Source organism: Siniperca chuatsi, linkage group LG13 (genome assembly GCF_020085105.1).
Source record: "Siniperca chuatsi isolate FFG_IHB_CAS linkage group LG13, ASM2008510v1, whole genome shotgun sequence".
Classification (NCBI taxonomy): domain Eukaryota; kingdom Metazoa; phylum Chordata; class Actinopteri; order Centrarchiformes; family Sinipercidae; genus Siniperca; species Siniperca chuatsi.
The window spans coordinates 17,666,409-17,682,107 of record NC_058054.1 but is presented as its reverse complement, the minus strand read 5'-3'; the positions used below and the strand labels follow the sequence as shown (position 1 = coordinate 17,682,107).

The following is a 15,699-nucleotide window of genomic DNA, read 5'->3' as shown; positions in this document are numbered from 1 at the left end:
TTACTGCGTGCTTGACATATCACCTCCAAATCAGATTGACTTTGACACATTTTAATGCCTTCAAATATATATATATATATATATATATATATATATATATATATATATATATATATACACATATGTATATATACATTATTCATGCTAATCTCCTCTTGGGAAAATAAATATCTTGAGCCTGTAATTTCTTTAAACCCTGATCCCTACTGGCCATACCTGGAGGTATAGGGATGACACTCACAGATGAATTTACTCAAGTGGTTTTCATCAATGGGACTCTGTGAAATTGCTCCCTTGAAAATGAATAGCTGGGCACACACAAGATTGGCTGACACATTCTGAAATCACACTTTTATTTTCCATTTGCAGCTTGAAGATGCAGGTTCCCTTGGTGACCCGCTGGCTTTTGGGGGGCATCAGAGCCTCCCACACAGAGACCTGCTGAATAAATCCGTGATTCTGATTGGAGAAGTAATTACTACCTGAATGGCACACAATGGAAGGACTGTGGTAGTGGTGGGTGTGTGTATGTGTGTGTGTGTGTGTGTGTGGTATTTGCATGTCAGCCCCTATCTGTGGGCCGCTGAAGATGTTTATCCGTGTTCAGACTGTAAAGGTTGCAAAAGGGCAAAAACGTGGAGCAGCGTTTGTGTGGTTGACTGATTTTCCTCGTCTTCCTGGTTTTGTGGCTGTTTACGACTACAGACGAGATTAACTTTCCAGAGACGTCACTAAACTCTTTTGTCCTCTCGTTTTTATTTAATGTCACATTACATACCTGTAATCACAAAACAGCAATGCAGACACCGAGAGACATGAACATGGGCGACAGTTTCATGCTACACTGAATGACAAATATCCTGAAGTTACGTTTTACTGCATATGAAGAGTAAAGTGTGGGAGATTCTACTGTCCTGACTGAGTTAGCAACAATAAAACAAATAAATATCAGTCAATCCCAATGAAAATGTAACAATCTTACAGTCCTCATGATTGCCTGAGTGGGTGTTTGAGATGCAAAGTACAAAAATCACTTTACTGGTTGAACTGTTCAAACACTACACTGTATTTTGCTTGATTGTGTGGGGTCAGCCCACAGTTTTACTCAGAGGCGTTTTATTCGAGGTATTGATTATTTTCCAGAATGTACTTGTGATTCAGGGAGAAAGAGATTATTTCCACAGTGGCGTATCTGGCGAGGAGAGCACTTTCCACAAAAGTGCATAGTCAAGCTAAAACATAACTGGTCAACCAAGTTACTACTCTGAGCCAAGAAATAGTCCTGCACGTAATTTGTCTTTTTTTCACGTTGGTTTTTATATGGATTAAACAAATGAGATACAACGTGTTTATTAGAGCGCTTTAGAGGTGCTGGCATTTAATTACCTTTGGACAGAGCCAGGCTAGCCGTTTCCCCCTGTTTCCAGCCCTTGTGCTAAGCTAAGCTAACCTGCTTATATTTAGCGTCCAAACATGAGGGTGGTATTAATCTTCTCATCTAACTCTCAGCAAGAAAGCGAATAATTGTATTTCCCAAAATGTCAAACTATTCATTTTACAGAGTAAATCACATATTGATGTCTTTGTGTATCATAACCAGGCTGGGCGGTGCTTCATCCACTCTCCTCCCTCTCAGAGCCAGAGTGAGAACATTTTGGATGGAGTGAGACACTCTCAGCAGAAGCTCCTTCAGTCCTGCTCTGTACTCTTTTCGGATCAGGCAGTAGAGCACCGGGTTGAGACAGCTGTTTGCATGAGCTAAACACACAGTCAGGGGGAAGGCATAGGCCTGGGCGTTGTAAAAGGCTTTACTGAAGGGCACCAAATCAAATTTGATTAGCACCCCCCACAGGGTGAGAGCCTGGTTAGGCATCCAGCAGATGAAAAAGGACAAAACTACGATGGTGACAGAGCGGGTGACTTTAGAGCGGCGGCGGTGGCGTCCTCTCTCACACTCTGACCTCTCTGTCACACTCTCACTGACCATGCTGCATACGATACGCCGGCTCAGGATGAACCTCAGGAGGAGGAGGTAGCACACAGAGATGACAATCAAGGGAACTACAAATCCCAAGAGGACTTTCTGTGTTTGATAGAGTCCAAGCAGGACTTGAGGATCCCAGTGGTTTGAATCAGAGTCAGAGAACCGCACTAAGCACAGCTCATCATCTGTAGATACCTGTGAACACAACAACAACTGCATAAGAGGTTGCTAACCCAAAACAGAAAGCATGTACTGGAAGCAAATCAACTAACTATCAATTCAACGAACCTGGACAGTGGTGGAGTAGAAAGCATGAGGCAGCGTAGCCACTAGTGACACCACCCAAATGGCCAAACTGGCCCATTTGGCACGAGCAGTGGCGATCCTAGGGCTGTCCATCTTCAGAGAGGTAACCAGAGAGCGGTAGCGGGTCATGCTCATGGCGGTGAGGAAGAAGACGCTGGCATACATGTTCAGGGTGGTGACCGAGCTCACGATCTTGCACATGACCCGGCCAAAGGGCCAGCGGAAGTCCAGCACCGTGTCCACAGCCCAGAAGGGCAAGGTGAGGACAAACTGGAGGTCTGTCAGCGCCAGGCTCATCACGAAGCAGTCGATGGAGGAGTGGTGGTGGCCCCGGCGGCGGGAGTGGAGCAGGAAGAGTGCCAAGAGGTTACCCACAAGCCCCAGGACACACACCACCAGGTAGACCAGGGCAATGAGAACTCGCACCTGTCAAACACATACGATGACATTTTTTTTGTGTGTGTTTTCTGGTAAACAGGACTCAAATGGTCACAAAAGTCCTCAAGGGGAAATTTAAGGCAAAATACAACATGCATGAAAGAATAAAAACACCCCCAAACACTTTATTTCAGCATATGTTTTAGATGATTCATGCAAAATTATTGTTTTGACAGAAACATTTACTCATTTTATCCATCTGGATTTCTGTTAGGAAGGTAAATCCTTAAATGGACCTACTGCCATGTTCGCACTGTCTCCGTGCAGGTCCAGCGAGGACTCCTTGGAGAGGATGTGAAGCCAGCAGTTCAGTGAAAGGTTAAAAGCTGCGAGGTTGGAGGCTGTTCCTGTGGGGCTGACAAGTTTGAAGATTTCGCCTTCATCCTCTTCCCCTCCGCACACACTCAGAGCGGTCAGGGGTCCGGAGGCGCTGCTGTTGCTCTGCATGGTTTTGCAGAGGGAAAAGGGCGAGTTTTAAAACACGTTCTGCAGGTTTCCTTCCTCTTTCAGGCTTCCAGAGTGCGGGTGCGCAGGTGTGGATGCAGAAATCCACATAATCCTCGTCCTGTGCCTATTTAGTCTTGCTCAAAGAGATCAGAGTTGCATGATTTATCCAAGTGATTTATATACTTAAACGCGTCTCTGCTCGCATTTCATTGTTTTTACAAGCGGAAAAAGTATATATATATATATATATATATATATATATATATATATATATATATATATATATATATATAAGTATACGAAATATAAAAGTTGATTAATCCGTGTCAGCCTACTTAGGAGCGCTCAGGCTGCTGTCTGTAGTGATGCAGCCGCCTCTTCTTTCAGCATCAGCGGTCTGACACTGGAGGCTTTTATACTCGCTGAGGCTCTCCTCCACCGCTCGATGGCGCACTGACTGGGCGCGCACATGAAGACATCAATATGCAGTATTAGGCTACTATACTTTTATGATTATTACAGCAGATACTGGGCATTCATGAAGCACCACTAACTACAAACTCAGATGGAGCCAGTTCTCTGCTCTGTTTCCATTAAAAGATACAATCAGATGTTTTTAGAAGCTTTTTGTTCTGCGTAGTTGGCCTACCTGATGATTCATGGGTAAACAAATAGGTAAAGCCTTGTGTTCTCTTGTATGGCGGGAAAGATAATTTTGCAGTCTGATACACTGCAAAAGAGTCAATGTTTTGCTCTTAGGTGAATGGATTGTTGGCTTGTTTTAAAGATACAGTAGCTCAGAAAAACATGTGCCGTGTTTTTGCTTTCTTTAGATTAAAACTCACACCATCTTAGCTCTATAGTTACTCACTAATACAGTATTTGTACACTATAAGCTTCTTATTCATTGTTTGTATTTTTTTCCTCTTTGATGGAGCCAGCTAATCCCGGTCTCTGATGTCATGTCCAAATATCACCTTTAATATTCCTGAATCTGATGTGAAGCTAAACTATACATGATGGTATTTTCAGAAAGGTTTCCTTAGCCAACAAGGGTTTGTTAACATGCATCTGAAATGATGCACATCTAAAATTCAAAATCATCTTAAATTTCGAACAGCTTTCAGTCTTTGTGAGAGAGCCAGGCAGAGAGGGAGATAAAGAGAGAGAGAGATGTGCATTTTTGATTAGCATTTCTTATAGGTCACTGTTGTTATTCACACAGTGCACAGCCACGGCCAGCTGTATGTGCCTTAGAGAGAAAAGAAAGGGGACACGCCGGCTAGAAAAGGAGAAATTCAGAGTCATTTTCTTAAGCAGCCTCAACAGTCCAGACTGGATCTGCTCAGACAGTCTGTAACTTATCAAACAATTTGTACAAATCCTTTCACCTGCAGCAGAGAGTCTGACATCTTGTCCCTGAGCAAACTGCAATGCCTCACCAGTTAGTGACATTAAATCCTCCTCTAAAATGCTGTATCGGGGTCCAATTTAAAGTCTGGTCAAGACAGTTGGAAGTAGTTTATTACTTTGTCTGGTTTCATAAGCAATCAGGAACAACTTCATATGAAAACAACACTAATTTGTTGACAGTTTCCTTCTTTTTGCTTTAATGTTTCACCAATATTGAGATGGATGGAAATGCAGATATGGTTGGAGTCTGACCCTGAAGCTCTCTGTCAAGACGCTCATTTGTATCTGCTGAAGCTTTCCAAGGCACTTAAAGATGTCTAATTTCATTTTCATTTGTCTTTCTTTTCACGACACTTAAAAAACACAGGGATAGGCAGATACTGACATTGCTCACGCAAGAGCATCTAGCAGAAAAGTGATTTGAATTCACAGTCTGAATGGCTCCCTCTTCGCATTGCTGCAATGCATAAAATATAGCAGCAGTGAAATAAAGCTCTTCATACAAGCAATGATGAAGTGTGGGAGAAATATATTAAGGAAGACCTTCATTCCAAAAGGGCAAAAAAATCATGAAATATTTCAAATATCCTCTATAGCCAGAATCTAGTCAGACAAACATTGATCAATGTACACTGGCACTACCATTTGAAGAAATAATTCATCATCATTTAAAAATGATTTTTGCAAAGATACGTGTCTCACAGTGGCTTTCTCATTTTGTAAAACAAAATCCTCTTTTTTTGATCATTTTTCTGCTTCTTTGCTCAAACGTTCACGAAAAGGAAAAACTAAGCTTGCAAGAATACCTGAATTAATAATCTTTTCCTCCTGTGACCTGTTTCTCCCCTCAGGTAGCAGCACCTCTGCTCAACTCTCACATGATTGATATTCAGATTGAATTTCTAACTACATCTAAAACTCTATCACACCACCATAAAACACTGCTTAAAGCAGTCTGATCAGTAATTCGTTTCTGACTCCGAGTGTGGATAGCATACTCACATTTGTGGTCCGTGTTTGCTGAAATCATTCAGTTTTTAAATTGTAAAAGTTTTGTCCACCTCCTCACTTCTTGTAACAGCTTGAACAAACAGCACTCAGAGAGGATTGTTAAATGTAAATGACACCTGTTTTGCAAACAGCCTGGATTTTAGAAATACTGAGGTCATAAGCCCTAATTTATCCAACAGAACCCCACCCACATATGAAATTTTTGACTAGCACCCAACCAAACTCTGTAGAATTTTAGAGTATTAAACAATATCACAACATTTTATATTTTAGTTATTAATTTAACTGCTGAATTATATTTTCTAATAATTTTGATTTCCATACATTGTGGTCTGGTGCCAGGTAGCTATATAACCCTGGTGCAGAATACTAAATTCCTTTCATTTTATTTAAATGTATTTAGTTTTTAGACATGCTAGCGGCCTGGCTCTAGGAATGTTGGTTGTTCAGTCGGCCCACCACTTTGGGTCAGACGGAAATATCTCAACAACTGTTGGATGGACTGACATGAAATTTGGTTCAGAAATTCATGTCCCTTTTATGATGTCATAACTTTGATGATCCCCTGATCTTTCATTTGGCAATATCGTCAGATTCAAAATGTAAATTTGTCATCATTGTGAGCATGTTAGCATGCTGACATTAGCATTTAGCTCAAAGCACTGCTGTGCCTAAGTACAGTTTCACAGAGATGCTAGCATGGCTGTGGACTCTTAGTCTTGTTTGCCTGTCAAATTTAATCTAAAAAAATATCAGAATCAGCTTTGAAAAACCCAACACGTGTAATATGTGTGTATTCGTAGAATGTAAACTCTACTGTAAATGATGGACATGACCTCATTGTTCTCTATGTTAGCTACGGCCCGTCTGCAAACTGTATCCCAGTAAAACTTCAACACACGCAGTATGTAAAGAGCATGTTGTGGGACTGACCTCAACTGAGTCCACCTATTACAGTGAGCAGAGGCTGTTTGAACATCAGCGGTTCAAAAATAAATCCATATGTGACCTCGATGTTGCCCTCATTCTTTGGCTGGGAAGGCATCAACTTAATAAAATATAATATACTACATGTTCTGTAAGTGTGTTGGTGAATATGGACAGAGATGAACTGTTGTTGCCTCCTCGCTTTGTGTCCCGTAAAATAGACAAGCTGTCTGAACTGTGATGTGGGCTATTATGGACAGGAACATGGAACAGAAGAAGAATAACCAGTCAAGTGTTCTTTAAATAACAGGGGATTTTGCAACGTTTCATTTTGACCCCACCAGAAAAATGCACTTTACATAGATACATGACCAACCAATAATTATATTTCCACAAATATAATAACAACATAGACTTTTGCTCTAAAAGTGAGATATGATATCCACTATTCTTAAAAACTGAAGCCCACTTTTTCATATTGATAGCTGGCATGAAAGTGAAGCTTATTATTAGTTTTTATTGAAGTGAGAAGTCATCCGGCAACTTTTGCTTATTAAGTAATTTATTTTTGGGGGCCAAATAATTTTTGTTTTTTAAATATTGCCTCATTATTTTTGGGATGCAAATCTCTCCCAAATTGGACACATGGCTTTACTGAAAGAAACAAAACCTTTCAGGTGCTTCCAAAATTCAAATTATTAAATTCTTTTATGCTTTGTCAGCTTTGCACTGAACAGTTACAAAATGCAACTCAAATTCTCATTTTTGATAAGGTTCTTCAACATATACATTAAAAGTAAATAAGAAAATACATTTGTGTTTTACAGATCATACATGCCTACGTCTTGCAGTCAGCAATATAATACATGCTCGACCAAGTCCCTGAGGCTCCATTTTCCAAAGCAAAATGAAAAATGACGTCTGTTTGGATGACATCCTCGCCCAACTCCATCTGAGTGAGTGAAGTTCAGTTAGAAAAATCTTTTAACTAGCTGTTTGTGTGTTGGAGCAGATGGCAACCACACCATAATACCTCACTCAGTCTCTGCAGTGAGAGCCAGACACTGGAAAACAATCAAACTGCTCATTTGGATGCTGCGCTTGCAAGTGAGCCTGCACTCCTTTGCTACATCAAGATCAGGGATTGTCCCTATGCTGGATGGGAAGTCTATCGTGGGAAGACCTGTCCTGAGTCAGTGCTTCTCTGTCAGGCTGTACAGGGCCTTAAAGCCCCTGGTAACAGAGAGGAGAGGAAGAGGAGGGACGTCTCGCGCTTCATCCATCGACTGCAGGGAGCGGGACGGCACTGTGGGGCAGAGACGTGGTGGAGAGGAATGAGTGTGTGTTTGTGTGTGTCACAGAGAGAGAAAGTGTGAGTGCATGTATGTTTGCAGACCTTTGCTCTGTGTGTACTCTCCCTGGCTGAGTTGGCTGTAAGGGTCTGGCTGAAGATTTGAGGAAATGAGCAGGGAGAAGGAGAGGAGAAAAACCTACAGCAGGACAAAAACAGGCCAAAAGCAGAAGACAGAGGCCAGAGGGAAATGACAGAAGGCACAGGGAAAAGAAGAAAGGGAATTATTAGGCATAACCTACATACAATTTTGCACAAAAGATGAGCGCAGGTGTTGTTCAAACATTTGACTTGATTGTAATCTCTAAGGTAAACACAGCAGTAGTCAATAGTGGAGCACAGGCAGTGGGTTATAATGATGTGCTCAGGCACCGATCTACATCATTCATTTAGTAGTTGCATATTATGCTGTCTGAGCAAATTCTCAATGGTGTAAATGAATGTAATGTGTTATATATCTCACCAGGATGCAGGTCCCTCTGTGTTTTGTTTTGCTGGAGCTGTTAGGAAGGAGAGCCTGCAGCCAGTTTAGCTGCTCCAACAGAGCACTACCGCACAAATACAGACAGAAAGATGAAACAAACTTTTCACATGATGGTCCAAAGGTTCCAATAGGCAACATTGTTTCAGCGTCTGTGATCACTGGTAACTAAAACAACAAAAAGAGGAGCCGCACACGGCAGCCTCTTCCCATGTTTCGTTTCAATTAGCCGCAGCACTCTGCCAGCGTCAGGAAGAAAGCAGCATAATGAGATGAAAGGATGAAGAGGAAGCAAAGTCAGAGAATGCCGTGTGAGGTTTTAAAATTGGATGGGCTTTGTATTCTGGTAATTTTATACTGAGCCTCCTCAGTAGAAAGTTTCTTAAACAGGTCGTCAACATCTGGAGATGGATGGGCTGGGGACAAAATCAATAAAGACCACTGAAACTCTGACAGACATAATCTAACATGCAACAAAACACATGACTCATACAAACAATTTAGCCACACGAAAACAAATTCAAGAGTGGGGTGAAATGGCAAATAAAAAGATGAACTCAGACAGTAAAATATTCAAGGCACCATTTTAAAGGGTATTTTGTTGGGTTTATTTCCTGTGTTTGAGATTATGCCCACAATGGAATCCATAACAGGAATTGCAAAGATTGAAAAAGGTGATGCTGAGCTGCATTTGTGGTACTGTTTTTACAGCAGGCTCAAGATCTTAACTGACCAGAACTCATCTGTAAAATAAGAATCAAGGACCGATTGTTTCAAACATTTCTGAGAACTTTGATGGTAAATCTGCCACTGTCATTATGAACTGTGCCATGTCAGAACGGAAAGCTTGACAGGCTAGCAACTAAGGGAGGCAGGGCTTAGCAAATGGTCAACTGATTAACTGATTAATCCATAAATCAATCGACTGGATTATTTGTTTATTAGTAAATAAAAATGACAACATTCCATGATTCCAGCCTCTCTTTTAAATCACTGTAAATTGAATATCTTTGGGTTTTAGACTGTTGGTCAGAAAAAACAAGCTATTTGAACATGTCACCTTGGGTTTAGGGAAATGTGATGGGCATTTTCCCACTACTTTCTGCCATTTTTATTTAAAAAAAAAACTAAAATTAATAAATAGATCAATCAATAATGGCAATAATCATTAGTTGCAGCCCCTGTTGGCTAATCTGAGGACTCACTTGTTGGTTTTCTCCAGCTCCTGGATCTTTCTCTGCAGCTCAAGGTTGTTAGCACTGCATGCAGACATCCTACAGAAAGAGACAGAGAAGAATTGTGGGAGAAAGACGGGGGAGTATAGATAAAATTTAGAAAGGACGGTTTCAAATAATACTGTTAATAATACATATAATGTTGCATTGTCTCCCCTTCATTTCTCTCTTTGCCAATATCCGTCTGCTGAGTGTTATCTCGCATCCCAGTCTGTCATCCAGTGACTCCACCCCTCACTCCCCTTCTTCTTCTGCTGTCTCTCTCGTTTCTTTTTGTCACTGTGAGTCACCCTCCATTATGGCCCTCTGACTGAGCTGACAACTGTTACCCTGTTGATACGCTCTGCTTGCAGCCGGCTTAATTACCAACAAATGCTAACTGTGCTGACAATCTCACCCCATCATGAAACTTTTGTTGTCCAGAGGCAACAGAGCTCAAGCATGAATGAGATGTCGATAGCACACTATCAGATATTTAAAGCTCCTATTCGATAATTAAGGATTTTTAAAAAGTACGGGTATATGCACAAATAGTTTGTTTGGCAATTCTGAGGCCCTTGCAGAAAGCAGACAATCAATTTTGCGATAATGTTTGACAGAAGGTGGAAACACACAAACCGTTCTCAAATTTAAAATATCATTTAAATTCATGTTTATTGATTCAGGTGGAAAACACCATGGTTTCTTGGTTTATACATTACCACTGGTCACAGCACAGACTCTTTACTCTCACTTTCTTCTACTCTCTAACTGTCTGATTTCACATTCATCTTTGGATCCTGGTACTGTCACACAGTCTCCCCCATTCTGAGATGAATCAGCGATGGCAAGTTTTACAGTCCAGTGGTGCAAGGAGACTCATCTGAAGGTCTGCATCAGTAAGATCAAGCAATCCTACAAATCCCCCTGGGGAGACTGATGAACAATAAACCTGGAGTGGGCCGGACACACAGAGTCATGTGGGGGAACTGCTGCACTGCCCTTTTTTGAGGAGTCTTTCAACATATGAATCAAACTACAAGCTCTACCACTCTGCATTGTTTGCGGAGGTGTGATGGGGCGGAAAAGCTAAAGTGGGGGAGGCGGATTAACAAATTTAGTGACAAAGGCTGGCTGTGCGGTAGGGCTCATTCTGCACAGCCTGGGGGTAGAGGAGAGGAGGAGGAGGAGGAGGAGGAGGATGATTAAACTGAGCTCCATCTTGGCAAAAATCTCCTGCCCTTCTTTTGTGAGATGCTGCATCTACACAGTGTCTTCGACTCTTAACTCCCCTTCCTGCTGCTCTTTTAGGCCGCTGGCTATCACACTATGCAGTGTTGTCAGTCCCCAGATCAGACAAAGAAAGGTCACAGCTGCACTGTTTATGTAATATTTTCTGATTGTGCTGGAAAACGTTCACATTCGGAGATTGTTCATTCATTATATGGCAGTCCTTAGCTACCTATTTTTCCATATATAGTAGTATTAATGAGTTTGTAACACTAGACATGACTGAATCATCCTCTTCTATTAGTCTCTATGTATGTAATTCCACAATCCACAATATGTAATGTTTACAATCAGGATAATTTCAATGATTTGTGTGCATAGAGCACCTTTCCTTTTAGAGTTTTTGGTGATGTGGACAATAATGCTTATATCCAGATTTGTATTATGTTGCATACACAATAGTTTCTCTAGAAAGAGTTTGAGTTTCTGTATGTGAATAGGAAAGTCTGTCGTTTTATAGTCAGCATGGCTGTATTGATGGCAGTGTCGGTCTGTCTGTCCACCTCTGTGGTCCAGACTGAAACTAGCTTGGCTGTAGACACCAAGCGTGTGTACATGTCTTGGCTATTGTGAGTGTATGGCCCTCTGTGGACACAATCATGAGAGAGTGAGACAAGCATTTTACTTATCATACTCTCATAGTACTTTCATTTACCATCTTAATAACCTGACATAATGCACTTGTTATTGCTTATGCTAGAATAATAATAATAATAATAATTGGCACTTTTGTCCTAGTAAGAGGTTTTTACAGCTAGTAATTCTTTAATCCACATTTTTTTCAGCCATGTTCTCACGTGGAAGTGTGTGTTGAAAATGTTAATTCTCAGTGTTCCTTAATCATAATGAACAATATCAGTGGATAGTTAAAGTAAAAATCTGCAGGGTCTTTGTGTTTTGATTTTAGGAACATCAGTGATAACTCTCTGTTATTTCTGTGGTGTTTTGATGCTGAATTCCCCAGATATCAATTAACGCCTTTTTCTCTTGAAGAAGTCTGAGTTTCTGTAAGCATCCGGTCTGTTTTTGTTTGGTCAGCCATGACAGCTACCACAACTCAGCTCTTTGTCTTTTTATTCCAACAAACCACTCCTGTTGCTGTGAAGTCCCTGTGAGCCTGAGGAGCCTTTTCAAGGTATCAGGTATCACCAGGTATCAGCAAATGAAAAAGCTTTCATGAACTCTGCTTTATCAACAATGATATGAAATAGAAAAATGGACATTTACCTCTTTGACAATGTTCCCCTCCCATCCATGCAACAGTTCATTAAAGTTAATGAGTACAAAACAGGCTCATTATAGAGTGCTTAAGAGCACAACAAATGACTACAGACAAAAGGCTTGCAGAGATAATGCCGTGTTGAGTGAGGATGCTGAGCGCAGCCGGCTCTTACCTTCCCTCCAGACTATCAACATATTCCCTCTTCTTCTTCCGACTTTCTTGAGCCGAGTGCTTGTTACGGATTTTCCGCCGGATCTTCTTCAAAACCCTCTCTTCAAACTTGAAGAAGAAAAGGGTAAGTGAGGGGAAACTGGGTTGGGGGGGGGGGACTGGCAGAGGTTGTATAACTGGGGATACAGATTTAAATTTAGATGCATGCATGTGAGTGTGTGACAGAGACAGAGGAGGAAGTGAATGTGTACGGCGTGACAGTGTGTATGTGTGAGTGTGTGTTAAGACATCTGCCCTACATACATGTAGGTGTCTTGCTCATGTACCTTGGACAGCGGCAGTTTGCTGGGTAAGTTCACACCTTCTTTAGCCAGAAGCTTCTTCTCATCCTCATTAAGTACAAGCTCCTGCAGGGAGTGCTGGGGGATTTGCTGTGCCTGTGAACCAGATGGACAGAATATTCCAGTTAAAGTGATTCTCTGGGCAGTTTACCCAAAGAAGACACTGGAGTGGACCAGTTCATAAAATTCTGTTTTCTCAGAGTGGGACAGGTCACCCCAAAAAGGTCTCTGGTCTCTGAGCAAATTATACAGAGAAGCAGTGGACCGTATAGTTAGTTCAAATTGTATTTATTCAGAACACAGAGACTGAATATTTTTTATTTAATACCCCCATTGGTTAGAAAGCTTGACAAAAAATTAATTCTTTCACATAAATATTCAACTCTTCTGTCCTTACTGTCTGTCCCAGGTTGGATAGCAGCAGGTCTTTCACTGTGAGAGTCTGATCGGACGACAGAGGGGAGGTTTGGTTCGTAGTTTGTAGGTAATATGCAATATCAAACTGCTCCTGGAGGTCACCAGACTCCCAGCCTGCACATTGAACCATAAAAATAGCAGGTGATGATTCACAAAATTGCCTCCGTATGCTTTCTGTGTCTTAAATTAGTGATTTAAATCTGTGACTGCTGCACCCTGCTGTTCTTTACAAAACACAAGACAAAATATATGTCACACTTTTCTCTGTCTTTCATATCTTTGTGTTGTAGCAGATCTGGTTTAATCAGTCGATTTCAAAGTATTTTTAGCATTGAGGGGGTCAGTAATAAGCAATGTAGAGAGGGACCATTATTCAAAAGCAGTCGTCAAAAGACAATTTCCTCACGTGATGAATGACAATTCCACAACCTTTTATTCTTCACAAATGCTCAGAAATGGAAAAACCAAATTATTTGCTCTTTGAAAGGGCCCTTATCTGTCAAAGGGCTTAGTCAATAGCTCTCATTATTCTGCAACAGAAAATACAAATGGATAAATCTCACACCAAGGTCTTTGTTTTATACCTGGATGTCCGGTTCCCTGGTTCACCTTGTTCCTCTAGATTTTATGCATCTTAGCATGAAATTTATGCTCACTATTCACTTAATCTACTGTTTCACAGCTCACTCTGTGTCACGTGTCACAGATGTTTCTTGCCAGCAAAAAAATGCCAGTGTTTCACATCATAACTTTACTTTTTACTCTAAATCTAGTCTTACCTAGATCAATGGAAACATCAGACATTTTTTCATTTGGTGCTGGCTGGTTCTCCAGAGGTGGAGGCTGAGGGAAAGGATTTGTGTCGAAGGCTGGAAAAGCTGTGCAGGAGGCTGGGTGAAGGCTCTCTGTGGGATCTGTCTGGGGGTCCTCGTTGATGCCGCTGTCAGTGGTGCAGGGTGACCACAGGGGGGATGCCGGAGCCGAGGAGGAGTCGCTTCCACCCAGCAGGGCGTCCAGGAAGTCATCAGCAGCATTTCCCTCGGGGCTCAGGGTCTGTGGAGGAGGGCGTGTATACACCATCCCATTACACCACCACTGCTGGATTTGACGGACTCAGTCAGATCATATTCCCGCACACGAGCACAGACAATAACATAAACACACCTGCCATTCAAATGCTTGAGCTCATTTGCCCGTGACTCTTTGCCTCATAGCTGTCAGTTACGGTTGCAGCCACACAGGAGAACACAATAAAACTGTAAATGAGCTCCTATATATCCTCAGATTCAGCTCAGTAACACATGGCCATTGTTGAGGATACAGATCACACACAGCAGTCAGTTTTTCATAATGAGATTCAATAAATTTGTGGTTGTGATTATGTTGTTCCCTGCGGTGACTCTGCCTTCACCGTACTCACGTCATGAATTGTGATAGTCCATGGTTGGTTGCTGTGGCAACTGGGGGTTTCATCTGTGTTCCTGAGCAGGTGGTCAATGAGGTCCATCCCACCATGCATCTGAAATGAAGAACTACTCTGAGCAATGGGTTTTAAGCAGTGGTGGAAGAAGTATTCATACATTTTTTTTACTTAAGTAAAAGTACCAGTACAACAATGTAAAATACTCTGTTAAGTAAAAGCCATGCACTTTAACCTTCTTTCAAACTGTTTTTTTCAAGCACAGTCTGAATCTGAATCTTCTTCTCTTACACACAAACCACCCTGTGATCCAATTACAAATGTGTCTCCGTCTTGTCTGTAGTCAACGTCACATTAAAGCAGCAGCAGATGAAATTACAGTGAAACTATCCAGCAGGAATAAAAACACACAATCAGATCAATACCTCTCTGTGGTTTAGGTGTCTAGGAGGAATGCTTAAGTCTGTTGCAAAGGACAAAGTTGAAATGCCATATCATACAACTGCATTTCCCAAACCCAGCTGATCACCATCCAATCCAGTGTTTAGCAGACAGCTGAGAGCCAATCAGCACAAAAGGAAGACTCACTGAGGGATTAACTGCTCAAAGTTGCTCACATGTAGCTTAGAGTGACCTTTGATGTCATCAGGACAAGTCAGGACTGATTGGTTTCACATTCATTTTTTTTGTTGGACAGGGTTGATTTAGAGCTCGGGTTTTTATTGCTTTCAATGGCAGAAGGTGGAGAGAGTCACGCTTTTGACTTCATCTGTCACTGTCAATTGGTCAAAGTGGACGATTTTGGAAAACTGCCCTTTAGTTTCTTTGTGTCTGTCAATGAGACACTCACTGCTGTGCAGTTTTCATCTATTACCATGGTTGAACAAAGACAAAATCTTTTTGCTTTTCTATAGCAGAAGACCTTACTGCGCATCACTGTTACTTATCTTTATTGCCATAATAAGAAGCATATGTTTCGTGCTATTTTTAAGCATACACACCGTAAAGCAAAGAAATTACATAATAGCAGAGCAGTTACACAAGAGGAACATGCACACTTGCAAAGACATATCTAACTATTATTAAGAGATTTTTTCAGTGGCAGAGCTGTCATACTCCCCTTCAGTACACAAAAAGTAGAATCAAAAGTCTGTCTTATAGTTTCCATCACTGCCTCGACTTTAAAGTCTTGTTACACCTCTGAGGAAAGAGACTCAGCCTCATGTGTAGATCTGGTAGCTCAAATAATTGAAAGCCATTTTCTTT

General features: G+C 41.3%; 2 protein-coding genes across 7 annotated transcripts; both read right to left on the bottom strand.

Moving 5' to 3' along the window:
• Positions 1 to 736: 736 nt before the first annotated feature.
• LOC122886295 (relaxin-3 receptor 1-like) lies at positions 737 to 3,394 on the bottom strand. The gene is made up of 3 exons (XM_044218274.1): positions 2,969 to 3,394; positions 2,273 to 2,716; positions 737 to 2,179 (listed from the first exon to the last, which is right to left on the bottom strand). The coding sequence occupies exons 1-3, from the start codon at positions 3,173 to 3,175 to the stop codon at positions 1,568 to 1,570; spliced, it is 1,263 nt and encodes a 420-aa protein (XP_044074209.1). The 5' UTR covers positions 3,176 to 3,394; the 3' UTR covers positions 737 to 1,567.
• Positions 3,395 to 6,830: 3,436 nt separating this feature from the next.
• Positions 6,831 to 15,014, bottom strand: LOC122886294 (cyclic AMP-responsive element-binding protein 3-like protein 3-A). 6 transcript variants are annotated; one of them, XM_044218268.1, is made up of 10 exons: positions 14,859 to 15,014; positions 14,434 to 14,532; positions 13,793 to 14,108; positions 12,994 to 13,127; positions 12,582 to 12,692; positions 12,257 to 12,363; positions 9,564 to 9,632; positions 8,341 to 8,425; positions 7,923 to 8,016; positions 6,831 to 7,832 (listed from the first exon to the last, which is right to left on the bottom strand). In XM_044218268.1, the coding sequence occupies exons 2-10, from the start codon at positions 14,530 to 14,532 to the stop codon at positions 7,720 to 7,722; spliced, it is 1,128 nt and encodes a 375-aa protein (XP_044074203.1). In that variant the 5' UTR covers positions 14,859 to 15,014; the 3' UTR covers positions 6,831 to 7,719. The 6 variants fall into 6 exon arrangements, with proteins under 6 accessions (XP_044074203.1, XP_044074206.1, XP_044074205.1 ...); XM_044218271.1 differs by having other exon boundaries at positions 13,793 to 14,066; positions 14,859 to 15,013; XM_044218270.1 differs by lacking the exon at positions 14,859 to 15,014 and adding an exon at positions 14,725 to 14,832.
• Positions 15,015 to 15,699: the final 685 nt, after the last annotated feature.

Coding starts and splice junctions, on each gene's coding strand:
- LOC122886295 (XM_044218274.1), bottom strand. CDS start 3,175: ATGCAGAGCAACAGCAGCGCCTCCGGACCCCTGACCGCTCTGAGTGTG. Junction 2,717..2,968: donor GAGACAGTGCGAACATGGCA/GTAGGTCCATTT, acceptor TGTGTTTGACAG/GTGCGAGTTCTCATTGCCCT. Junction 2,180..2,272: donor TCTACTCCACCACTGTCCAG/GTTCGTTGAATT, acceptor TTGTGTTCACAG/GTATCTACAGATGATGAGCT.
- LOC122886294 (XM_044218268.1), bottom strand. CDS start 14,532: ATGCATGGTGGGATGGACCTCATTGACCACCTGCTCAGGAACACAGAT. Junction 13,128..13,792: donor TGATGTTTCCATTGATCTAG/GTAAGACTAGAT, acceptor TTCAATGTGCAG/GCTGGGAGTCTGGTGACCTC. Junction 7,833..7,922: donor AGAGTACACACAGAGCAAAG/GTCTGCAAACAT, acceptor TCTGCCCCACAG/TGCCGTCCCGCTCCCTGCAG.